Genomic DNA, 27,485 nt, shown 5'->3' on the forward strand with positions numbered 1-27,485 from the left:
ATCAGCGCGCGCGGTTCTCGCGCATGCGCAAAATCCCCTCCCCATCGCAACATTATTTTATTATGTAAAATGTCAAGTTACTGCCGAATGCAAGAAGCTCATTTCCGCTCCTTAAATATGTACAGGAGAAATTAATTAGACGCTTATGCGATTAATGAATTGAACTGTCGTCGAGCTACGTTCGTTGAAATTTGTTACGAGAAATTTCGTTTAAGAATACTTCCTGTCAGTCTTTTTGCATACGGCGCAGGTTAGGATTGATGATGTAATATCGAGTTCCAGGGATTTCATTTTCGATGTGAAATTTAAAAATTGTACAAAAATTTCGAAAGGAAGACCGATGATGAGATGTGTAAGATTTCAGAGGGATAAGAAACATTGGAATGCGAGAGAAGGTAATTTTTTTTTATTATATTAATCTCCTATATATTATATATATTCATATATATAATTTATATATCATATATTCATCTATATAATTCATATATATTTATATATTATATATAATATTATATATATTGAAGTGTATATAAGTAATTGCAGAAAATATGACAGCAAATGAGAACAATAAGAATAATGACATCTCTTCTGAAAAGTATGGCGAATCCGCAGTCTCCAATCATGCCACGCCAGTTTCAAACAGACAAGGCACAAACAATGCTGAAGAGTCGCTGGAGCCTGATCTTTACTCGAGTCCAGTCTTGCCTCCATGTACGCAGGAGGGTGGTAATGAGGTTGCGTGGGATTGGCAGAACTCCCTGAGCAAGACTCCGGAGAGCAGAAACAAAAAGCGAAATCTCCACTGCGAGACACCTAAGGGGACCAAGCTGTTGCAGAAGAAAAGGAACTCGGATTCGCCTTTATTGTACAAGCCGATCAAAAGAAAGACCATTAATATGGAAAACAGGGAACACTTTGGACAATTTGCAGCTGAGTTGCAAGCATTAACGGAAAAAATGAGTGTTATAAAGCACAATGATCAGAATCATTTAGATAATCAAGTCGAAAAAGAAGAAGTGCCGATCTTAGCAGACACAAACTTCGAAGAAGAAGTGCCAGCGATTGAAGATAAGCAGAATTGCATTGGAGAGATCAATGATCATGAAGAGAACGATACTATTATTAAGAAAGAAGCGAAATATGATGATTTATTCGATGATTCGATAGACGATGATATGATTAGATGCACTCAAGAGATAGAGGAGAAACTGAAATCGGTGGCGGACAAAGGAAATTCTACGCATTCAGAGTCAAGTATCAAGAAGGATGAATTGTATGAGAAACCTGATGCAACTAAAAATGCATTCGATAAGTATGCCGTACAATCTACTTCCAATGACAATTTTAAAGAATTATCAGCTGAAAATCTCTTCCACAACGACACATATAAGAATAACACATTGAAGACATACTCAAAGTTAGCAAACAGGAATTCAAACTCTAGTATACACATCACAGAATGGACGGATAAAAATAATCTGTATAAACTGTGTGAGAGTAACAGCAACATGATACATTCCAGCATCAGAAGCACGTGCGACAATAAAAAGTTGTTGTCGAAGACTAAAGCTACAAAATCATTCGACTTTCCCGACGATTCTTTCGACGATTGTTTAGCGGCCTGCATCGACGACGATAAATCCTGGAGGTTCGATTCTTTAGTTTGTAGAAACCAAAGTACGAAGTTCGAAGCTAGTTTCGAACGTCTGGCTCGCGCGCCCTTGAAAATGGAAGCCCATTCCCTGAAGGGAAACCCTCAGTTTCCCTCCACGAAGGGCGAAGTGTCCAACGCCAGCTCGACTGATAAAAAGTTCTTTAAGACCAAGAGTCTTTCCGATCACTACCTTAATCAGAACAAATCGAACGCGACGAGATCCACGTTGGCCCTGAATTCGACGGCCAAAAGCTCGACGATAACGTGTAGAAATGTGACGCGTGGCTCCGTAAGTACAAATCCGATTGTTACAGCAACAGGTGACCGTAAGGTCGCGGAAAATCATACAATTTCGTTAATGCGCGGCGCGGATCAAACGCGTCCGAATGGCTCCGATGATGTTAACAGGTGCACAATAAAAGGAGGAGATGGTGATCGTTTTGTTAGGCACCATTCCACCGGTAATATGAATAACGACGCGAAACAGGTGTCGAAGACTGGTTCGCAGCCGACTCGATGCACCCCGGAAGAGATCGAAAGGAAGAGGCAGCAGGCTCTGATGAAGCTCGAAGCGAAGAGGAAGCTGTACGCCGGAATGAAGATTACGAATAACGTTAATAGGTGAAGAAGTGCCTTGATTCTCTGTATACTCATTGTGCCGAAAAAGTAATATTATACCGATTCTCTTAACTAAGTATATAATACTGTACAGCGTTTCGTCGACGAAACTATATTCCCGTTCTGTGATCGTTATATTGTTATCATTATTCATCGTAATCATCATTGTTACATTGTACAAAAATATTTTAAAAAAAAGAGTTGCACAAATATATTTATAATTATAACGACATAATTTATAATTTGTAAAAAAAAATACATTTCAGCTCTATATACGTATATACTATATATTTAACTATATATCTTTACTATATATTTAAATATATAGAATTTCAGGGATACATGTTTCTTAAAAACGTCCAAATTTTATTCCTCAATTTTCGCGACCGCGGTAGCTTTTAATAATTAATCAAATTGAAAATTATATTTGTATTATACGATTGTAAATAACAGAGGAATAAGAACAAAGCATTTTGTTTCCAAAAATAGAAAAAAGTATAATTTTTTTATGACTTCAATTTTTTATTTTCTATTATTTTTTTAGAATATTGATTTTCTTAATTTTAACTGTATATGTGATTTTGCCAACTAATAATGGATTAGTCTTCTTCACTTATAAACTGATATATCAAAATTGCGAGATATAAACGAATTATTTTAGAATTTTACGAAAATTTGTAATTAGATTTTACTGTCATGCGATGTGATAGATGTATATATAATCAAATGAAATTTCTATATATTTATATTACGAAGTAAAAGTAAAATATATATATATATATATATATATATATATATATATATAACATATATAGTTTACGAAAAATTAATTTTTTATCGAACACAAGAAAGTCAGTAATTATTTCCCACAGTTTTTTAAAATGTTGAATACGACTCCAAATTCATCACGTCACAATTTTAATAGTTTTACAATTAAAATTTAAAAAAGAGTTATTTCGAAATATACTTTATGTCGCAACATAGTATATATATATATATATGATTGAAGAAATTTTGTTGCAATATACGCGAAATTAATATCGTTAGGACTTTCAGGGAAAGGACTTTATTACATAAAAGAATTTATTACGTTGATTAATATGATTTATAAAGTTCATAAATATAGAGTTTATTGTGAGAAACATTTCGAATTAAATTTCCTTGAGATTTAGCAAATAATTTTTGTATACATTTAAACTTAAAAATATTTTAAAATTGTTAAATACGAATCTGATTAAAATTGATAAATTTTAAATATGTGCATAAATGTTTTCATGTATAAAAATTTTTACAAACATTTATTAATATTTATAAATTCTCAATAATCGAAAAAGTTTGCGATTTTTCCGAAATTTATTTAACAATAAATATCTATTAATCATAATTGACATAAGATATTCTTATTGAGTATTGAAAGTTCTAACATATTTAGTGTAATAAAAGTAATATAGTGTAATAAAAGCTGAAATATTATATTGAGCATTATTGAAGTAAAAGTACTACGAGAAATAATTATTCTCTTTTTTGTTTTTTTTTAAATTGTGTAATTGACCTTATATGCATTTATATGTATATTATACACTCTACATAAAGATTATGTGTAAAAATGTATGTCATTTTGTCGGTAATAGCGTTATAGCATTATTATACAGCATATTAGCTTTTTTTATGCTTAACCATTATCTTTTATGTTTACGAGGAGCTCGCGATTGTTAGATTTATTTTATAAGGACTTTTTATAACGTGTCTAAATATATATAAATATATATTAAAGTTTAAATTCTCTCTTTTTTCTCTTATCCATTTTATCTCTTTCTTTGTGTGAAAGTTTCTGACCACATCTTCACATATGTTTTGCATTATTAATTTTAACATTGACTTCTATCCAGATGTGGATATACATATGTTGCGATATTATGATCTCTTACAGCTGAAATTGTCAGTTTTATTAAAACTTTTTCAAATATATTTAAAATGAAAAAGAAAGAATGTTAATATTTATATACATGAGAGAAAAATATTTATTTAAGAAACTTGTGAAAAAAACATGTGTACACTGAAAAAAAAAGATTAACTTGAACCGTTCAACTAAATTACTAGTTTGTTAATTCAACATATATCAGTTTTTAAGTCAAATATATGTTTTTTGTTAGATTTAATATATTATATTTAATTTAAATACTTTTTTATGTTCAATTAAAAAAATAATATTTAATTGGATGATTTAGGCAAGTTAAATTCTTTTTTTCAGTGTATAGAAGCTTTTTTGTCATATAATTTTCTCCAATCTTTAGAATAAAAGATAAATTTTGCAACACATAAATATATAATATACATAAATTAAATTTTTTTAAAAGCGTAACACTATGTATACTAAATTTTTTTCACTATATAAAGTTATAGAGATAAAATATCAACAGAGGAAAAAATCTATAATCGCGTATTTATTATTTATCTCGCTCAAATAGCCGCAGTGTCCAGTTTTTGTCGTAAAATACCGAATTGTCAGGCCGATATATCGCATACTTAGGCGATTATCCTTGAGACTCGCGCACGCGCGACTCGTCTCAACTTTGTTGCCCGCTACGTCACTCTAATCAATATATCGGATGACGTCACGTAAAGGGTTTTCACCTACCCGCTTCGCGTTGTTCTACGTGACACGGCTATATACGCACTTCTCTCTTCTCTGGCTACTTTTTTTCCTCGACACAGTTACAACTTTCGTTTCTCTCTCGAATAACTCACGTGTGACAATAAGATTCTTATCCGCGCGCAAAAAAAAAAAAAAAAAACAATTTATCCACGAAAAAGAGTAGAGGGAAAATTCTCCCTCTCGTGAATTTTTCTTGCCTCTCTATTTTTGCTCTATTTTTCGCGTGATTAATTATTCTCCGGCGACATGGATTCAGTGGCTCCTGTCAAACGTCAACGGTGTCACGTGGTCCCCCAGCTGTCAAACGGGTCCGCCGCGTTGTAGCGTCGAGAGAGAGACCACCGACTTCCTCATCATCATCATCATCAGTCGAGAAGGAGGGCTCTGCGCCTCATCCGTGAGCCGACTGCCACCTCCGCCGCCGCCGTCGACGCCGACGCCGACGCCACCGCCGCCGCGAGGAGGATATCATAGTACACCCTCGAGTAACCAAGTCACCTCTCCTCGAGCCGAGTACCGTACGTGGTCCAGCAGTAGATCCGCGAATGCGAAGCACCGCTACCTGGACTACGTGTCTCGCCGGCCGCATCGTCATCATCATCCCCTTGTCACGATGCTCCCGCTCGCGGTGATCGCGCTCTTCCTCCTCGCCGGCACCGCCACCGCCGAGGTCTTTACCAACACCTTCCTGGTGAGGATGCGCCAGCCTGCGGAGAGGCACCTGGCCGATCATGTAGCCCAGAGAAATGGCTTCGTCAATCTCGGACCGGTGAGTCGAAGCAGATCCCATGTCCAAGAGGCACCCCGAATTCCAATCCCAGACACGCTTCTTCCAGCTGCACTGTCATACGATTTTCTGGCTTTTTCTCGCTAAAAAACGCCTATATATAGTTATATTATATATATAATTTTTAATTTGTTTATATAATTTTTTAAGGGGATATTGGAATATATATTAAATCATATTTTATAATAATTATATGACGAATAATATTTTATAATTCAATAATAAATTATATATATATATATATATAATAAAAAATGTATATAATAAATAAATATATAATTAATTAAATAATATAAAATAATTGAATAATATATATTATTTTTATTTTGCTGAATTATTGAAATATATTCGCGAACACAGAAATTCAGGTGAATATATAAGAATGCGTATTTAACGATCGAATCGCGGAGACCAGCAACATTTTTTATCGCCGAGTTATTTATTCAACGCGCTCATAAATCATTTAAGTAGAAAGTTTTTTTGCTCGATTTACTGTCGTGTCTACGCGATTAAGACTTCTTTTTTCTTTTAATTCTTCAAGTTCTTATGTCGCGCAAAATTTTACGTCTCGGTAAAATAAAGAAAAAGGTGAAAAGAAAATTGTTGAAATTTTTTTATAATTGTTTTCTATAATTTAATTAAAATAATTATTTTATAATTTAATTAAAATAATTATTAGTTAATATGGGCTAGAGTTTGACACGTGAACATTTTCAATTCCAGGATGTATAGTGTTGTGTTTATGTAGAGAGATGAATATATGTATTCTACTTCGATTGTATCTCTGAACTTTGCCGTGTGATGTCGGATAATAATAGATATCCATTACAAAGATAATTGTGCGAACTAGGTTCTTCGATAGATATCCCCATTTACACGCTCGATTTACAGATAAATCCGAATATTATAATATTATCGACTTTGGTAATATAATAATGTTAATGATATCGTTTCATTAGATCTGATTAATTGTCGACGTAGGCGAAAACGTTATTAAGACGAACATTTTTTTAGTTTGCAAATTGTAAGATCGTTGATTTCATTCCAATTAATTTAATCTGTAACAGATTTGCATTGAATTTTCAATTTATTTTCCAACATGTCGCTTTTGATAGAACGTTTATTGACTAATTTATACAATATTAGCTTTGCTAGTTTTTTTTCTCTAGAAATTTCGGATTAATAAATTAATTGCAAGTTAAATAAATCAAAACTAAATATATTATTTGTTGTGAATTAATTATAAAAATTATAAAATTTAAATCTGAAAAGCTATTTTTAATTTGATATATATATTTATGATATTTTAATTAATAGATTAAGAGAAATGATTATATCAAATTAAATAAATTTTCTCTGATTTAAATGTCTATAATTATTCGCAAGAAATTATATATCAGTAATTATTAATGTTATTTATTATATAAAAATAATATATGTACAATCTGTGTAAAAGTAATATACACACGTTTTTTATTTTTGATTCCTTTAATTATTAATTAAAAAAATTTAATTATAAATATATCCATGTTCGATGAAAATTCTAAAAATCTAAAATAAAAAATATCTAAAATTAAAAAATCTAAAATAAAAAATATTCGCAAAATGGGGGCAAATTAGAGGGTTTTTAAGTGCAATATGTTTTTGCGCTCAGTTGTTTTTCGTCGATAAATCAAAATCCAGCCAAAAAAACACAAATCGCATCTCTCGGAATATTTCACCCGTAAAATCGCATTTCGCGTGTTCGCGCTTTCGAAGAGTTAAATGTATCGAGAATTATAATCTCTCTCTCTCTCTAACGAGATGCGCCACGCGTCAGATTCTCAGCGCCACGTCTGCCTATGCGTTGACGTATTTCACTGAACGCGGAACAACATCGCGATTGAGCTAGAAGGGAAAATGAGAGAAGCGTACAATTTTTTTCTTTTTTTTTTAAAGGTTTTTGTTTGTTACACTCTCTCTTTTGTTTATGAATAAAGGACGCAGAAACAAGAGAGAAATTAAATTGCGCGAAAATTTTGTCGATTATCGAATAACGAGTACACGCGTTAAAATACGTTATTTATGCGACTGATTTATCATTTATAAAAACAATAAAAATACATTTATAAAAAGTTCCCCTGAATTTTTTATTTAAAAAATTTTTTTTAATCCACTATTATCTCTTTAATTTTTTAATTTTCTATAACCGCATATCGTGCAAAAATGATATTGGTAGGTAAAAAAAAAAAATTATTAAAATTGATAAAAAATTCCCCTGAATTTTTTTTAAAAACATTTTTTTAAATCGATTATTATGTCTTTAATTTTTTAATTTTCTATTACCGCATATCACGCAAAAATGATATCGGTACGTAAAATAAAAAAAATTACTAAAATTTATAAAAAGTTACCTTGAATTTTTTATTAAAAAAATTTTTTTTAATCGACTATTGTCTTTAATTTTTTAATTTTCTATTATCGTATATCGCGCAAAAATGCGACGTCGATACGTAAAATAAAAAAATGACAAAATTTGTTATAATATAATTAAAGGAATTTAAAAAATTAATCGAGGGGTTTTTAAGTGCGTCAATCTAAAAGTTAATCATAAATCAGAGACTAACGCGAACTGCCACGTTTATTTGAACTAAGATAGCCTGCTTAGTTCCGCAGAGACACGAGGCGTAAGGCTACTATGTAAGATCAATACTCGGGAAAATGATGAGATTGGTCTTAAAAATCGCGGCACGCAAGAAACTCGATACAAATATATACGAGGTAAAAATGTTATCCACGGTATAATCAAGACAGTGATAATTTTAGACGAAGGAGCATCGCGAAAAATATGAAATACAATTTTTTAAATGGAATTTTTTTATTCATTTCTTCTTCAATTAATTTTGAAAATCGAGATTTTTATATCATTAATTCATTCATGTTCTAATTTTAAAAAAAAACAATGAAAGATAATTAATGTGAGCGGAACAAAATCCCTCTTTTATTTCCTAAAAGACATTTTTATTCTCACAATCACTTTATCTATATAGAAAGTCATTGTCCAATATAAATTTATCGATTGCTAATTTTCCAATTGACAATTTCCCGAATAAAAAAAAAAAAAAGCAATTTCGCTTAAACAGATTTTATCTTTTCAATTTAATTTTTTTTTAGAGCGTCACCGAAGATTGATGTAGTTTAATCGCGAAACAAAATTGGATAAATTGAAAGGGGGAGATGTAATTTCTCCACCGTATGGAAGCAATTGATATCCCGTAAACGCTATTTATCGTATATCGTGTGACGTAGTTCCTTCCGATTAAAACTGTTTCCTGCCCAGTCGTCTCGTACGATTAACCACCCTGGAACGTGAGGCTAAATTATCGGCGATCGATCGATCGCCTTCGCCTGCGACGCGATTAATTCTGCCATACATCGGCAGTGACTGATTTTATCTTGGCTAAGGCGGTAACAGCTGATGCGATAGATTAAGAGATCTTCCTGTCATTTAACAGGAATTATCGGATCTCTCTCTCTTTCTTTCTCTCCTTTCGCGAATTATGACAGTTAATTTCGTATACAGGGCGTTTCAGAAAAAAAAAGAACACAGTTGAAACAATTCTGTTAAATTTGACAGATATGTCAAAATGACAGATAATTTGACAGCACATGTCCCAAACGATCTACAGAAATTTTTGTATTAATTTAACATAATATGGATATGTTAAGTGGAGACACAAATATTGTGTTAATATTTTAACACAAAATTAATGCGACACTTCAAATAATTTAAAATTAATTTTGTGCAAAATTAACATACTTTTAATGTAAAAATTATTTTTGGATATAGATTTGAACTATAATAATATTTCAAAAATATGTATCAAATATTTAAGAAAATATTATCTAAACGATAAAAGAAAAACATTAAAAAAAATATTTTTAAAAGTTTTTTAAAATATTCTAAAAAATGTTACCACAAAAAATTATATCATTTTAAAATATTCCTAATACCATTTTAAAATATGCTTTTATGCAATATCTTATAGAAATATTTAGAAATATTTTTTGAAAACATTCATAATAGTTTGTGCTGTATGGGTTGGTATAAAAATCTGAAAAACATTTTTACAAAAACAAAGCTTCTATGAGGAAACAAAATCTCTAGATACGATAAAAAGTAAAGACATTTCGCAGATTTCGTCCACAGTTGAAAAAATTCTGTTGAATTTGACAGATAGCACATGTTCCAAACGGTCCACAGAAATTTTTGTTATAATTTAACATAATATGGATATGCTAAATGGAGACAAGTATTGTGTTAATATTTTAACACAATATAAATGCAACACTTCACATAATTTAAAATTAATTTTGTGTAAAATGAACATACTTTTAATGTAAAAATTAACAAAAAAATATGTTAATTTTAGATTTTATCATCCCCACTTATATTATAAAATCAACATTTTTTTCTGTAAATTTTAACAGATAAATATTGTCACTAATATAAAGCAGAACATATTTATTGTGTAAAATTAAAATATATAATTTATATATTTTATATTTATATCGTGTAATTTATTTATATATTTTATATTTTTATATGTACATATAATAATTTAAATATTTTAATATTTATTTGGAGAGCCGAATTATATATTCTTAAAATTAAATATTTAAGTTCAATTAACATATTGCTGTTATGTGTTGTGTTAATTAAACTTAAATATTTAAATTATTAAAATAGTTAATTTAAATTATTAAATAGTTAAATAAACACATGAATGTGTTAATTTAACATATTACTGTTTTATTAATTGAATTTAAATGTTAAAATTATTAAAACAACTGAAAAAAATGTAAAAATAACACAATGTGCATCTATTTTTAATTTTGCACAATAAATATGTTCTATTTTATTAGTGATAAGATTTATCTGTTCAAATTTTAAAGTTAACATATATATTATTTTTAGTTAATTTTCACATTATTAAAACTATGTTAATTTTACACAAATCTTATTTTAAATTACTTAAAGTTTTCCATTTATTTGGTATTAAAATATTAACACAGTACTTGTGTCTCCATTTAACATATCCATATTATGTTAAATTAACACCAATTTTTCAACTGTGCAACAATATAAGTAATCTTCTAATAAAAATTTGCTAAGTCTTAAATTTCAACAATATTAGTCTTATTTTAATATATTGTTATTTGAAAAATATAATAAAATCATCACTATCCTTTCTGCAAAATAGATTTAATAAAAAAGAAAAAAGACATATGTACTCTATATCACTCCTGAGATTTCAAGGAATATGTTGGTGCAAATTTAATGAACATCGATCCAGTAGTGCAAAAAAAAAAAAGAAGAATGTCACCTTATATCACTCTTGAGATTTCAAGGAATACATGTATTTGGTTTTAAAATTTTATCAACATCGGTCCAGTAGTTTTTAAATGAATAATGTTCAAACATACACCACCCGTAAGAATTTTATATATTAGTATAGATATGTTATTTGTTATTTTATATGAAGATTAATTATTTTCTGTTCAACATTTTTCTTTTCCATCTAAGAAAAATTATTCTTAAATAATAAAATTAATATTTTCCTTGATTGAACTATGTATATAAAATATTTTTATCTTTATATACAAGTATAGTTTTTTGTTGCCTATATGTACGAGTTGATTTGACATTTCTTTTTTTCTGTGCGTTAATAGCAGATTCCCGGAGACGATTATTTTTTCTCAACGAAAATGTTGAAGCATCAATAATTTCAAGTTATAAGCGATTGAAAATAAAGGATTTCTCGCAAACTAAGCCTTGTGGAAATAAAATATTAACAAAATCACAATTCAATTAATTTCAAATAGAATTTATTTTAATAAAATTTTAATTTAAGGCTTAAGGGGATGCTAACTCTGTCCGTTTTTATTCGACAAATATTATTTTCATTTAACTATTTATTGGATATACAAAATGAAAAATTCTTTTCTAGAATTAAAGTACTCATAATAACAAATGTAGATTCTTATATATATATGTATAATGAAACGCATATTTCCTCTCTTTTCGCCAACCTACGGTTGGCAGCAGTCGGGAGAAAAAAACCGAGAAAGTTAAATAGACAGTGTTCTTGTCTTTGGCAACAAATTTTTCTAATTTTCTTTTCTAAAAAATTGTAATTATTTAACTTTCTTGATTTTTTTATAAAAATTTCGCACATTGATTTTATAAAAAAAATTTCTAATTTTCTTTTCTAAAAAATTGTAATTATTTATATTTATTGATTTTTTTTATAAAATCGAATGTGCGAAATTTCTATAAAAAAAACCAAAAAAGTTAAATAATTACAATTTTTTAGAAAAGAAAAGTAGAAATTTTTTTTGCAGAAGACAAGAAAACTGTTTAACTTTCTCGGTTTTTTTATATACATATATAAAGTCTAAATTTGTTAATATGAATACTTTAATTCTAGAAAAGGATTTTTCATTCTGTATAGTGTGTATTTTTCGTTCTGTATTTTTTATTTTGTATAGTAGTATATCAATAAACAGTTAAATAAAAATAACATTTGCCGACAAAACAGACAGAGTTATCATTCCCTTAATTACTCAGTGAATCCCATTAATTAAATAATTAAAGATACATTAAGAGTACACAAAAAAAATAATGGTCTTCCTCGACATTTTCGCTGAGGAAAAATCGTCTCCAAATAATTCCAGGAATCTGCTAAATAATTCTGTATATGTACAAATATTTGCGGAGAAGAAAAAGAAAACTGGAGAAAAGTTATTCGAGATGAGAAACGACGCACTTTGACTTTTTCCCTTTTTTTACGTCACGGAACACACAATTGTAGTTTATAATAAAGGAAGATAAACCGCAAATGAGGATTTGCGCAAATGACTCTTCCACCGACAATCCTCATCGTTCGTGTGACAGCCTGGAAAATTAATTATTTTATCTCGTATAATATTCTGTATTTATTAAGTGTAGGCGTATAAAGGGAAAATCGAGATTAACCCTCGAAATAGCGACAGCTATATACATGATTGTCTGGGTCAATTTTATCCTTTGATAATCTCTTTTCGCCGAATAAAGGGTTCTCGCACATTATTCGATTTTATTTTTATTATGCGTAAAATATGTTATATAAATTTTTTTTTTAAATAAAAATTTTGAAATTGTAAACGACCAAACTAGGCAAAAATATTAATTTATTAAATCTTTTTCACATCTTCTGTGTTCTTATTATTGAGTTAATGGTTCTCTAATTTATTATTTTTTGTAAATTTATTTTTATTTTATTTTATGTTTAGTATTACAGTTTTTATTTTTATAATTTTATCATTATTTTTGTGGTATTTTATTTGCATTATTAATTTTTATTGTATCATTTAAAGTTTGTAATTATTAATCCAGCGTTTATTTGATAATGACCTAAACCAAAGATCGAAACGTTATGAAGAAGATTTAATAAATTAATATTTTTGTCCAGTTCGGTCGTCTACAATTTCAACATTTTTATCCTTGTGATTATATTTACTGGCGTTATTTCGAAATATATATCTTATTTTATTTTTTTGAAGTGCATGTTTGAAAAAATGCTTATATTTGATGATCGAAGGGAATCTATATATTTTTAAAATAAAACGGAGTAAATGTTATATGTTTATTTTAATTCTCTGCGATCGCGTGAGCTTTATAAAACAATTTTTTAGATATGGGTCATGTGTGATGACCCAGCGTCGTTGAAGATACATCGCTCATCGGGTTTTTAATCTATATATTGATAGAAATTCCGCGCTCTTTCAGAGATTACTTTTCTGTCTCGCGTTTGCTTTTCTGCTTTTCCACCTCTACCCTCTACCCTCGAGAAAGAGAAACATTAAATTACTCTATTCCTCTCTACTTCGTTCTTCTATTTCATCCTTCTATTATTCTGTCTTGAGGATTAATATGGATATTATTACATTTGCATAAAATACGATACTTTAGTATTCTCTTTCTCGAGGGTCGAGATAACATTTGAACATCGCGAGAACGAAGAGAAACGCAAAAAGGAAAACTAGATTATACCCTTATTAAAACAAACTCTGCTCCCTTTGTTTCAAGGTTTTGGGCAGCCAGACGGAGTATCATTTCGTACATAGAGCTTTACCTCATGTACGAAGCAAACGATCCGTGCCACACACGCGAAGATTAAAGGTCGACCCTCTGGTAAGTTGATATCTTCCTCGTGAGATCTATCCGATGATCGTCATTACTTACAGGAAAGAGGAAAGTCATTTATCAAAATGTGTTGATTCAGTGCCGCGTCATTTCAATTTATGTAGATGAAAAAGAAAATATTTATTTATTTATTTATTTGAGAGAAAAAGAATTGGAAAATTTTAATGGGATTATATATAAAATTAAAAATAATATTTAATATTAATCTAAAGAATATATTTAAACTTTGTCTTTTTCGTCGTAATATTCAAAATATTTTATAAAAACGCGATTATAAAAATAGCGGTATCTTTAAATAATTTAGAATTTGCGACAGAATTCGAAACAAAATTTTATTCCTAATTTTTTATAATGTATAATAGAAGAAATATTTGAAAAATATATAAACACAAAATATGCACAAAAAAAAGAATTGTCAAATTAACACCTTATATACTTATATATATGCACAAAAATTGGCTTGAATAAAAAAAAAATTTTATATGCATATTTATTATTTAAAAATAATTTTTCTTGAATGGAAAAAAATGTTGGATAGAAAATAACTTATCTTCATATAAAATAATATTTTATTATATTCTTCAGATAACAATGTATAATATTAAAATAAGAATATTGTTGAAATTTAAGCCTCAGCAAATTCTTATAAAAAGATTATACATATATTAATTATTGCGTATAAATGTTGATTTGACACTTCTTTTTTTCTGTGTCAGAACACATGCACATATTATAATAAAATTATAAATAGAATTATTTATGACAAATAATAGATTTTCGATGACCTTTAAAAAAAGGGAGAGATACACAGAAGTCGTTATAAAAATATCCAATGATAAATAACTCGGAATAATTAAGGGGATCCTAAACGTTCTTGAGAAGTCTGTTGTTTTTTCCTGTTTTATCGACAAAATGTGAGGTTAGATAAACTATAAATCTATTTATTGGCTATACGGATTGTTTTTTACCTAAAATTAAAGCGCTTCACCCTTTGTTAATATTAATACTTTAATTTCTACAGAAAAAAGATTTATCAATCTGTATATAGTCTCATATATTTTGATTACAGAATTATGAATGCTTAGAATTCATAATTAAGGAGATGCTGCTGTAGTTCTGTTTTATCGACTTTAAGTTAGCTTAGGTTTACTTTTTATTGAATATATACAGATTGAAAAATCCTCCACAATGAAAGAACTGATAATAATGAATGGGAAGCGCTGTCCTGCAACAAATTTTTGCTGCCGCGTCATCGATTCTGCGCGCAAATATACGTACATAATTAATTCAAGTACGAATATTTTGATACGCAGGCTTTTAATCACATTTTTATTACTTCTGTATTATTCTTTCATCTCATCTCTATTGAGAGCGCCATATTTTGTGCACAAATAAACTGCAGAACTTTTGCATTAAATAACTATTGTTATGAGCTGATGCAAGAGGCCGATAAAAACCTGTAATTTTTTAACTTTTATTGTTTTTTTATACAAAATTACAGCGCCTGTTCATTATTATCAGTACTTTAATTGTGGAGAAGGATTTTTCAATCTGTATAGCCAATAAAAAGAAAAGCCCTTGAACTCAAAGTCGGTAAAACAGACATGGTCAGCATCCCCGTAAATACTAAAAAAATAATAAATAATAAAAAAAATCAGGTGGCCACGGCGATACAGCAGGCCGGTTTTAAGAGGGTGAAGAGGGGCTACAAACCCCTGAGCGTGGACAACTTGGTACCTCTGTACGAGATGAAGAATCCGACGAATCCCGGCAGCAAAGACCCGACGGATCCCTTCTTCAAGTATCAGTGGTATTTGAAGAATGTCGGGCAGAATGGCGGTAAACCGAAATTGGATCTGAACGTGGAGGCTGCGTGGGCTCAGGGTGTCACGGGGAAAAACGTGACGACGGCCATCATGGATGACGGTGCGTAAAAAAAGGAGAGAATTTTTTTTTTTTCGAATAAACGAGACCGGGAGGAGGGTTATTACGAAGTCAAAACAGTGTTAAATTACACACGCTTGAATGCAAGAGTTTGCGAACCAGCGGCGGTTTAAATCGATATCGCTGAGGGAGGACTAGTTACGCAACGCTCTCTCGTTTCACCGAGTGAGAAACGAGATGTATTTTCACCCGGACTCGTCCGCAGAAACTGCATTTGCACTTCCTCGACGAGAGAGAGAGAGAAAAGCGCAATAAGATCTTTGTAACCGGGCTCTCCTTTAATGATTCGACTTCTTAACGAGAAGGAAGCAAAATTGCCAATTTGCACTATGTCCTTCTTTTTTTTCCGAGGAATTTTTGTGTTATACACACTGTCGATGCACGCAATAAGGTCGCAGTTGACGTAAATTCATTCGTAACATATGCACGTATTAATTATATATAACGTTTTATATTGCAGGTGTCGATTATATGCATCCGGATCTCAAGTATAATTATGTAAGTGTTTTTTATTATTAAATTGCACAATGTTATTAAATAGTATTAAGGTGCAAAAATATTTATATTATTTTTGTAATTTATTTATTTTTGTATTTTTTGTATTTGTTATTTTTGTATTCTTGCATTTGTTATTTTTGTATTTTTATTACTTTTGTATTTTTTGTATTTGTTATTTTTGTATTTGTCATTTTTGTATTTTAAATAAAATCAAAAGATCAAGATTTGATAAAATAAAAAAAAAAATAAATAAATAGCTGATTACAATATTGTAATTTTCGTTTTAAAATTTCATTTGACATAAAAATGTCAAATTTTTTACCCCGATTGCAAGCGCATTAATTTAAATATTTATTCAAATAATGGCGATATTAAAATAAATGCGAATCTAAAATAATATGTCAGTAGTAGCATAATAATATTTTTTCAGTATAAATCTGTAAATGTTCATTATCAATTCATTATTAATAGCATTTACGTCATAACTGTAAAACGAGAGAGAATTTCAAATATTCCTTTTCGCATAGATGCCATTCTCGGCGCGGCTCACATGCAAGTATGTCAGGAATTCAAAACCAGAGTATAAACTGCAAAACTAGCGGACAGAAATTATTTTATGTTATTCGGGGAAGAGAGAGAGAGAGAGAAAAAAATCTCCAGTTCTTTGCAGTAACAAATTTTTTCTACGATAAACTTATATTAAAATATTTTTCTTTGTTACAGTTTTTCTCATTTAAACTGATAAAATGAATTCTGTGATTAAATCGATTTCTATTTTACGACGACGAGACCACACAATTTCGCGAACCCTAAATAAGTAATTAGGTACCGACTTGATTAGTGATCGTGAATCATTAATGTCGATGTTCTCTACTCGGTTTCAGAATGCTAAAGCTTCTTACGACTTCAGCAGCAATGATCCTTATCCGTATCCGAGATACACCGACGATTGGTTTAACAGGTAAAAGCGATATATAAAATAAATGTGATATAAAATAAAATTGAATCTCAGAAAAATTAATTAAACGAGATGGATATTAATTGAGTCATTTATATATAAAACTGCTCTGCTTTATTACAGTGTTTTCTGTTATTTAAATAAAATTATATAGGTAGAATTATATAGATAAAATTATATAGATGATCATCTAGATGAAATTTTGACGTTATCTTATCTTCATATAGATAATAAAAATATATATTATCTATATCTGCATCTTAAATGAAAAAAAGTGTTATCTTTACTAAATTATCTAGAAAAATATTCAGATTATTTGGTTTAGTCATAGTACATAAAAATACTTAAGCAGTAATTAGCGATACAAACTTACAAATAAAAGTATGTGAATATATTTTTATATTGCTTTTATAATTTATATTTTTCTATAACTGTGTATTTACATAAGCAATTTTAAAAATATAATTATTTGGAAGTTATCTAGATGAATCACTATATAATTTTATCTTTATCTAGATAAATTTAAATTAAAAGTCATCTTATTTAAGATAAATTTTCGTATTTTCATCTTATCTTTATCTAGATAATTTTAAAATCATCCAAGTACAACACTGTATTTAACTCAAAGCAAAAAAAAAGCGTTTGTTCAAAAATAGATGAAAAATTAAGTACAGGGAAAAATTGAATTAACAAAATTCGAACATTATTTGCCCGAGAATGAAATAATAAAGAAAAAAAAATTCAATATCAAAACCTGAATGAGATTTTTTTTTTTAAAAGTAGCGGGTACAAAAAAAATGGAAAAAAGTTAATTAAATAAAAATGCGGGATGGGGGATAAACAATGAGTGAAAGTAAAACAATATCGCTCTTAACACAGGGTATAGATATAGAGACAAAGGCGTTTAGTTGAAAAGTTGAGACAAAAGGCGCGTCCTACATTTCGCGCGCGAACCCTGGCAATCTGATCGTGGAAATTATGGGTTAAAAATAATGTTTTTCATAATAAAAAAACAAAGCCACGGCACGAGGTGCGCTGGGGAGGTCGCGGCTGCACGAGACAACGGGGTCTGCGGCGTCGGGGTGGCTTACGACTCGATGATCGCCGGGATCCGGATGCTGGATCAGCCCTACATGACCGATCTGATCGAGGCGAACAGCATGGGCCACGAGCCCGATCTCATCGACATTTACAGCGCCTCCTGGGGACCCACGGACGACGGGAAGACGGTGGACGGGCCGCGAAACGCGACCATGAGAGCCATTGTCCGCGGCGTTAATGAGGTGCGCTTTGTTTAATTGTTATATGCATGAAGAATGCATGGCAAAATTGATTGGAATTATTAACCGTGTAGTAGGTTTCTTTTTAACGACAAATAATGGATCGTTATTGAATCAGCGAGAGTTTTTATGGTTTTTTTTTTCTGTGTTATTAAATAGAAAGGGGTTGTTTTGAGATTTTTTTATGAAGCGGAAAGATGAATAAATAGAGGGAAAAATATATTATTGAAACGATGACACGCGCGGGATAAAAATATTTCTTATTCCTCGAAATATTTTTTATTCTATTTATAAAAATATATCTTTTCATTAAAGAGAGTTAGATAGAGTTTCATAAAACAAAGAGAAAAATATAGGTATATTGAAACAATGAAGGGTAATAAAATGTGGGAAGAACAAAAGATATTTTTAACTCTATTTGCCGATTCAGTATTGCGATTCGTTATTGGAAAAAATTCAAAGAATTGAAAATGTCGCAATTTAATATATCGATAGTAAAAAGATGAAAAAATATACTTACCAGGGTAGGAAAGGTCTGGGTAACATTTACGTCTGGGCATCCGGGGACGGCGGAGAGGAGGATGATTGCAATTGTGACGGATATGCCGCAAGTATGTGGACCATCAGCATCAACAGTGCCATCAACGACGGCCAAAATGCCCATTACGACGAGAGTTGTTCCAGCACCTTAGCCTCCACCTTTAGTAACGGTGCCAAAGATCCTAACACAGGAGTAGTAAGTAGCCACTTTGGATGAAAGAGAGAGAGAGAGAGAGAGAGAGAGAGAGAGAGAGAGAGAGAGAGAGAGAGAGAGAGAGAGAGAGAGAGAGAGAGAGAGAGATAATTAGCTAAACCGTTTTCTTGGAGTGATTTTGGAACAAGTAGGTTCCAAAATGCACTTACTTGGCACTACTTTGTGATCTCATCTCACTTGAAATAGGAATCAACCCGAGTAGCAAACTGACGTCATTAAACGTCAAGATGACGTATGCTTGCTATCTAATATTGGGGTGATTTTGGAACAAGTAGATTCTAAAATGCATTTACTTGGCACTACTTTGGAACCTACTTGTGCCAAAATCACTCCAATGCTAGGTAGCAAGCATACGTCATTTTGACGTTTAATGACGTCAGTTTGCTACTCGGTTTGATTCCTATTTCAAGTGAGATGAGACCACACAATTTCACTGTCTCTAAATAAGCAATTACTAAATCATTAACGCCGATTCCACTCATTTTATTCGTGAAAATACACACACGTTGCTGTAACATTTGGTAAATAAATTATAAAATATTAAGTAAATTAAAAGAAACAATTATTTTCAGACAGAGAAAGGCGCTTTGTTTAGCAAGGATGCCAAAAATTCTATCATAGGAGTAGTAAGTGGTCATTTATTTGAGTTAGAAGAAGAATTAGCTACATCTTTCTTGGAGTAATTTTATTCAAGAAGAGACACGCGTTGCTATAAAATATTGCATGATTAATTCATTAAGAAAATTTATATATTATAAATTAATGTAAATTAAAAGAAAAAGAATATTCTTAGAAAAAAAGCTTTATTTAGTGTTTTTCCCTTCTAGAATTATCCCAAGTAGCAAATACGTCATTTTGACATCTACTGACGTCATTTGACGTCAAAATGATCTGGAACGTTTAAAAAAAAAGAACAAAACGAGTGATTATGTTTTTTATTTACTACACATTCTTTTCTTATATAGGCTACTACGGATCTGTATGGGAAATGCACGACTACTCATAGTGGAACTTCCGCCGCGGCACCGGAAGCCGCGGGGGTGTTCGCGCTCGCTCTCGAAGCCAAGTAAGTACATTTCAGTATTTCGTTTCAACATACATGAAAATTTCAAGCTTAAAGTTATCAATAGATACTTCTAGAGATTCAATCTCTAGAGAGGATGAATAAAAATATTCTTTCATTAATAATTCCATATATGTCAGTTATATATAAGAACTTTTATTTCTAGCTCGCAACTAACCTGGAGAGATATTCAGCACCTGACCGTCCTAACTTCGAAAAGGAATTCTCTGTTTGACGCGAAGGACAGATTTCATTGGACCATGAATGGTGTCGGGCTCGAGTTCAATCATCTTTTCGGATATGGGGTCTTGGATGCGGGCGCGATGGTAGCTTTGGCTAAAAAGTGGAAGACTGTACCACCGAGATATCACTGTGAAGCTGGAGCTACGACTGAAACACAGTAAGTAATTGTCTCTTAATGAGTGTTTGTTGTTATTTAAATAAAATTATATAGATGATCATCTAGATAAAATTTTGACGTCATCTTATTTTTATATATAGATAATAAAAATACATATTATCTATATATCTGTGTATCTTAGATGAAAAAAGTATTATCTTTGCTAAATTATCTAGAATGATATTCAGATAATTTGCTTTAGAGTCATAGCACATAAAAATATTTAAGTAGTAGAACTTAAACAATAAGCGATAAAAATTTATAAATAAAAATATGAATATATTTTTATATCTCTCTTATAATTTACATTTTTTGAAATAACTGTATTTACATAAGCGATTTTAAAAATAATATTATCTGGAAGCGACCTAGATAAATTGTGATACATATAATTTTATCTTTTATCTAGATATTTAAATTCAAAATCATCTTCATCTTAAGATAAATTTGCATATTTTCATCTCATCTTTATCCAGATCATTTTAAAATCATCTAAGTACAACACTGCTCTTATAACGATGAGATTGAGAATCTGTCGACAATAATTCTTTTGTCCATTAATCCCATCAATAAACGGATACTTCGCGGAACCTCCCTATTGATAAAAATATATGCATTGATAGAATTAAGGGTTAATTTTAATATTTCTAGACCCTATATATCTGCATATGACGTATATTCTCTAAAAATTTAGAAAGTCGATCCTTTTTTGGAGAAAAATCTGAACCCTGAATTGTCGGTCCTTGTCATTTCCTCGAGCTGTTTGATTTTCTAGGGAAGTCACGAGCGATCGATCCATCCTTGTGAAGATTAAGACCGATGCGTGTGCCGGGACAGAATACGCCGTTAATTATTTGGAACATGTACAAGCCGTCATTACTGTCAACGCGACTCGGCGAGGTGATCTCGAGCTGTTTCTCACGTCTCCGATGGGTACGAGGTACGTAAATAAATAAGTAGTCATTTATTTTTCTCAACAAATTTCCCTGTTTCTCAATTCAACTGAACCATCCATTTGGATTATAAAAAAAACACATTCATAATTTTTTTCAGATCCATGATTCTGAGTCGCAGAGTAAACGATGACGATCATAGGGACGGGTTTACAAAGTGGCCGTTCATGACGACGCACACGTGGGGCGAGTATCCTCAGGGAACCTGGCTGCTAGAGGTAAAAAAAACTTTAGGTTAACGTTAGAACATATATATCTGGAAGAGGAATTGCTTTGTCTTCCGTGGAAAAAATGTGTCCAAGTTGGGTGCGAGAGAGAAAGATAGCTTGTAACCTTTGCTCGCAACCCTTATAGAATATATTACTAGTATCGCCAATTAATCACTTATTTCGAGTATTTAAAATACTGATATACAGTAATTTAAGCACTCGAAATAAGTGATAAATTGGCGTTACTAGTGATAAATTTCTATAAGCTAGGGAATGCGCAAACTCGGATGACGTCACCGCGAACGCTCACCGCGCCGTTTGAAAATGAAATTGTAATTGTTAATTGCGATACAATTGACGATGATAGAATAGGTGACAATTAATGTCGAGCAGTGTATATACAGTGAAAAATAATTTTGCATATTGATGTCACCGATATCTCCTAACCCTAACCTCTTACAAGCATTGCTTTCGCTAATTCGCACTTGCGCATTGCGGACGGAGGTAACAATCTATCCTTTGCTCTTTCTTTAAAACGTAGTTCTCTCTCGCACCCAACTTGGACACAGTTTTGCGCTCCTATTCCCCTTCCAAATTTATAAGTTCTATGGGATTAACCTAAGCAATTGCTTGATCTGAACTGGAATAACCTGGGGATCTCTCTTTCAGGTAAGCTTCAACACGCAGACGCCCCAACACGGATGGCTGAAAGAGTGGACGTTGATGCTCCACGGCACCAGGGAACCACCATACACGGGTTTATCGGCGGCGGATCCTCATTCGAAATTAGCGATTGTCAAAAAGGCCCACGAGGAGCGACTGAGCGCGATCTAACGGCACTCACGACGGTCCAACGCGATTATCGCCGGCATATCCAGGCGAGGAAAATAAATTGGGAATATTCCGATCGAAAGATGTTTACGCGTGCGCTTCCCCTCTTTCCGCTTTTTTCTGATTTCGCGCCGCGCGGCTGAAGAGAAAATAATATGTATCCTGATATATCCGCAGTCGCGCGACGATCGCATTGTCCCGTGCCAATTCCGGTCGTCCTTCGTTAGTTTAACCCTTCTGTCGTCGTTTTATTATTTTCCCACCCTTCTATCAATGCATAATATTTCAATGTATGTTTTAGCTATCCGGGTACCAATTGTGTTTTGCACCGTAATAAATTTTTGTAGCAGCTGTTGGGCACTAAACATTTTTTTTATATTTTAGGTTTCCTAGAAACAAAAACCCTTTGTGTTTTGTTTTGGACGAAGAAATATTTAAAGCTACATTTTTCATATTTGCAGTTGCTTTTGGGTACCTGTTCATTGACAGAAGGGTTGAATTACGAGATCATTGAAGATAAATAGATTTTACTCTCTCTGTTTTCTCCTGGAATCGCGTTTGTCTAATTACGATGTCAACTATAATTACATATCATGTTGTTTCTAGTATAACTTACATCATTAAGAATGTAGATTTCTCTATGTAATCGTGTTTTTTTTTTAATGTTCCGCTACCGAGAAAAAATTCAACTATTTAGCAGCGATTCAGTTTTGTTTACACCCTTTTAAAAAATTCTAGTTAAAAATGCCAGATGTGTCAATGATCCCCTTGCAAAATTAGATTAATTGTAAGTTACGCATTTTAATCTGGATGCACCTTTTTTATAATTTTTCAAAATTTGTCTTCGCTTAATCTAATTAAATACTGAGCAGAAATAATTAGAAAGAGAAATTAATTTGCGTACACTTGTAATGACTTGAAAAAAATCCTTGTAATCCTTATAATAAGATGCTTCAATTTCGCTTTTATTTTACACATAATTTTAATTATTAATTTTTATTTATTATTATTATTATGAACGTATTATTATGAAGTATCATTTCGTCAAAATTGTGTCCGCGTTGACAGCTTTCCGAAGAGTTCTCAAACCGACGATCGGAAACTAGACGATTTGGGGGAACAACAAGGAGAAGGAACTTTACTATGTATTACTCAATAGCGGAATAAAAATTACTTACATGATGGGGCGGTGAAAAAAAAAACTCGCAGAGAGGTATTAACGTTTACGGGACGTTATCGAATCGATAACGGTCTGAAAAAGAGTATTTCTGGGAACAAGAATTTCGTGTCGATCATCGTCGTCCTTGCGAATCCGGACTTTGGAATTTTAAGATGTAACACTTTTTCAACAGCATCGTAATATCGTATAAAATCTACGAATGACAATATTCTTCTTTTTCTCCCTTATTTTTCTCGTATCACTTCGAATGATACATATTAGAATAGAAATGTCATCTCGCGGATTTTACCCTCTCAACATCACCTGGATGATGAAGAATATCTCACTGCTGATGCGTAACCCTTTTGTCTGCATAATTTATATGCTTTTTATCAATGTATGATATCAACCACATTTTTTTGACACATTATATACAATTTTTTTATAGCAATTTCCGGGCATCGAACAATTTTTCTTTTGTCATATTTTATTTCCTAAAATACAAAATGGAGGCTCTTTGTATTTTTTTTTCTTTCGAGCGGAGAAAAGTTTCAAGATAAATTTTTGACATTTCATTGACAGAAGGATTAAAAGTCTTAATATCCTTATTTGTGCGTTGATTTTAATTCAAAATGAATGGAAAGAAACGCGCGAGGACGTCCGTGAAACGAACACGAGAACACGAAATACGGATGCTACAGAATCCGCATGTGTAGATGATGTACCTTAGAAGCCGTAGCGGACAGAGAGTTTGAGCATTACATTAAAGACAAAAATTATATAAATATAAATGCATATATATATATAAATTAAATATGCGTATATGTATATGTATATGTGTGTATAGAAATTATTCAGCGACGGATTTCTCGAGCAATTTTTTTTTCGAACGAAGATCCTGATGCGAAAAAAAGAGTCTGGCATTTTTTCCGACTACAAACTGATTTTAGAGTTAGGTGATTATCAGCTAAAGATTATAGATTATAGAGTTAATTTCGATCTCCTCTCATTCGAGAAGGTATTGTAGCTCCAACATTTTTTTTCGTATATTATCTTCGTTTCTCCAAATTGTCCGAGGAATCCGTCGAGAATTGATGCGAGAAGCGACAAACTATAAATATATATACATACATCTTATACGTATATGTTATATACAGAGCGGAATCCCTTTTTAATCTTATGACGCAGATTATTTCTCTCGTTCGGGACATTTTTCTTGATAATTATACGTGCACAGTAAAAATAATCCGCGTCATAAAGTCAAAACATCCTACGCTCTGTATATTTTATATATGTATATCTCATTACATATATATACATATATATCTTACAGTTGAAAAAATGGAAAATTTAATCGACTTTATTGTGTATGCGTTATAGGTGGATGAATAAAATCTGTATTTTTTGGCTGGCATCGTTTTTATCTAGTATAAAAACCCCTTTGGTCATCATTTATATGTACTACTGAAAATGTCACGATAATCCTCTTTTTTCCTTTTCTTCATTATTTTTATCGCCAGAACATGGAACTGTGAAAGCCACCATTAAAAAAAATAATTCTTTGTAGTGATACGTTTTTTATCGCATAATGTGTAACAAAGATATATTAAAAAATTGAAAACTTGTAGCGAAATAAAATAGTGAGGATTCAATGTTTATATTATATTTCCAACTTACACATTTTTTTAATATAAAATATTTTTTATGTCCCATACGTGTGCTTTCCGAACATTCAAAAACGTTTATAACTCAAATTTTAAGTTATTAATCAAATTTCTAATTTGTATACTTTCATTTGCAAAACTTTCAAAAAATGTCAAATTATATAAAAAAAATCAACCCCTTCATTCGATTCTTGTCAAATATTATTCTTGTCAATAACAAGTATTGAAGTAATCACAGATATTTTTTGAAAAAATAAAATTGCACTAAAATATTGTACAATTTTTTTTAAATGACAGTAAATTAAAGTGTTATACTACTTGTATATTAAATTGAAACACTGTAGCTCAAACAGTTCGAGTATAGATGTTTAAATTTTCGGAAAACATACATATACAGAATGTTAAAAAATTAGACCAAACTTTGAAAAAGTAAAATAAGACTTCAAAATTACTCTTTATTAATACTAATTTTTTCCACATTTAATTTTAATGTTACATATATGAGATTGTAACTTTTGATTTTGTCATCTTTATATTGAAGTTAATGAAGTAATTCTTGAGCATTTACTGTAAAAAAGGATGAATAATTTTTACGTATTTGTTCCGTGTTTTGTTCAAGATTAATTATATATCAGTATTGTTTAAGTCACAAACTTCTGTTTTTCATACATATAAAATTCAAACAAAACGTAGAGAAAAATAAAATTAACAAAAAATGTTTGTTTTTAAATCTTCTATTGCCTTCCAAAATTTACTGATCTAATTTTTTAACATCCCGTATATGAACATATTTTTTTAAATATAATTTTCCGAAATTAAAAAAAAATATGTTTTAAAACATTCTGGACACACAGATATTTCCCATACAGCACAAAATCTTAAAATCCTAAAATCTTTTAAAAATATGTCTTAAAAGATAAAATACTTCTCAAAAATATTTTTAAAATGTTTCTATGTCCGCTTTTTCATGTTTAAAAAATATTTTCAGAAGTATTTTTGGACTTAAACTAATATTTCAAAAATATGTATCAAATATTTACGAAAATATTATCTGAGCGATAAAGAACATTTTAAAAAATATTTTAAAAAATTTTTTAAATTATTCTAAAAAATGTTATCACAAAAAATTTTTAAATTATTTTAAAATATTCCTAAAATTATTTTAAAATGTTTTTATGCAATATTTTATATATTTAGAAATATTTTTTGAAAACATTCATAATATTTTGTGCTGTATGGCTTGGTATAAAAATCTGAAAAAAATTTTACAAAAACAAAACTTCTATAAGGAAGCAAAATCTCTAGATACGACAAAAAGTGAAGACATTCGCAGATTTCGTCCACAATTGAAAAATTTCTGTTAAATTTAACAGATATCATGTGTCCTAAACGGTCCACAGAAATTGTTGTGTTAATTTCACATAATATGGATGTGTTAAATGGAGACACAAATATTGTGTTAATATTTTAACATAAAATAAATACAAAACTTCAAATAATTTAAAATAAATTTTGTGCAAAATTAACATAGTTCTAATGTAAAAATTAACAAAAAATATGTTAATTTTAAATTTTATTATCCCCACTTATATTATAAAATAAAAAATCAACATTTTTTTTGTAAATTTGAAATCTTTTTATTGTGTAAAATTAAAAATAAATCCACATTGTGTTATTTTTACACTTTTTTTAATTGTTAATAATTTAACATTTAAGGGGATACTAACCATGACTGTTTTACCGACTTTGAGTTCAAGGGTTTTTCTTTTTATTGGCTATACAGATTGAAAAATTCTTCTCCACAATTAAAGTACTGATAATAATGAACGG

The 27,485-nt window shown here is 30.5% G+C and overlaps 2 protein-coding genes across 6 annotated transcripts; both read left to right on the forward strand.

Moving 5' to 3' along the window:
• The first annotated feature begins 52 nt into the window (after positions 1 to 52).
• On the forward strand, positions 53 to 2,551 carry LOC114939382 (uncharacterized). 5 transcript variants are annotated; one of them, XM_085484820.1, is made up of 3 exons: positions 53 to 395; positions 535 to 1,943; positions 2,063 to 2,154. In XM_085484820.1, the coding sequence occupies exons 1-3, from the start codon at positions 341 to 343 to the stop codon at positions 2,087 to 2,089; spliced, it is 1,491 nt and encodes a 496-aa protein (XP_085340946.1). In that variant the 5' UTR covers positions 53 to 340; the 3' UTR covers positions 2,090 to 2,154. The 5 variants fall into 5 exon arrangements, with proteins under 5 accessions (XP_085340946.1, XP_085340942.1, XP_029169506.2 ...); XM_085484816.1 differs by having other exon boundaries at positions 535 to 2,551; XM_029313673.2 differs by having other exon boundaries at positions 544 to 2,551.
• A 2,331-nt stretch (positions 2,552 to 4,882) lies between these two features.
• Positions 4,883 to 25,647, forward strand: amon (prohormone processing protease amontillado). Its single transcript, XM_029313660.2, has 12 exons — positions 4,883 to 5,697; positions 13,826 to 13,930; positions 15,601 to 15,868; positions 16,347 to 16,384; positions 17,269 to 17,345; positions 18,361 to 18,625; positions 19,146 to 19,358; positions 20,342 to 20,442; positions 20,606 to 20,839; positions 21,615 to 21,779; positions 21,893 to 22,010; positions 22,671 to 25,647. The coding sequence occupies exons 1-12, from the start codon at positions 5,542 to 5,544 to the stop codon at positions 22,833 to 22,835; spliced, it is 1,905 nt and encodes a 634-aa protein (XP_029169493.1). The 5' UTR covers positions 4,883 to 5,541; the 3' UTR covers positions 22,836 to 25,647.
• Positions 25,648 to 27,485: the final 1,838 nt, after the last annotated feature.

This window comes from Nylanderia fulva, unplaced genomic scaffold (genome assembly GCF_048542155.1).
Source record: "Nylanderia fulva isolate GAGA-0341 unplaced genomic scaffold, ASM4854215v1 Scaffold32, whole genome shotgun sequence".
Taxonomy (NCBI): domain Eukaryota; kingdom Metazoa; phylum Arthropoda; class Insecta; order Hymenoptera; family Formicidae; genus Nylanderia; species Nylanderia fulva.

Coding starts and splice junctions, on each gene's coding strand:
- LOC114939382 (XM_085484816.1), top strand. CDS start 341: ATGATGAGATGTGTAAGATTTCAGAGGGATAAGAAACATTGGAATGCG. Junction 396..534: donor ACATTGGAATGCGAGAGAAG/GTAATTTTTTTT, acceptor AGTGTATATAAG/TAATTGCAGAAAATATGACA.
- amon (XM_029313660.2), top strand. CDS start 5,542: ATGCTCCCGCTCGCGGTGATCGCGCTCTTCCTCCTCGCCGGCACCGCC. Junction 16,385..17,268: donor CGGATCTCAAGTATAATTAT/GTAAGTGTTTTT, acceptor ACTCGGTTTCAG/AATGCTAAAGCTTCTTACGA. Junction 20,443..20,605: donor GCGCTCGCTCTCGAAGCCAA/GTAAGTACATTT, acceptor TTTTATTTCTAG/CTCGCAACTAACCTGGAGAG.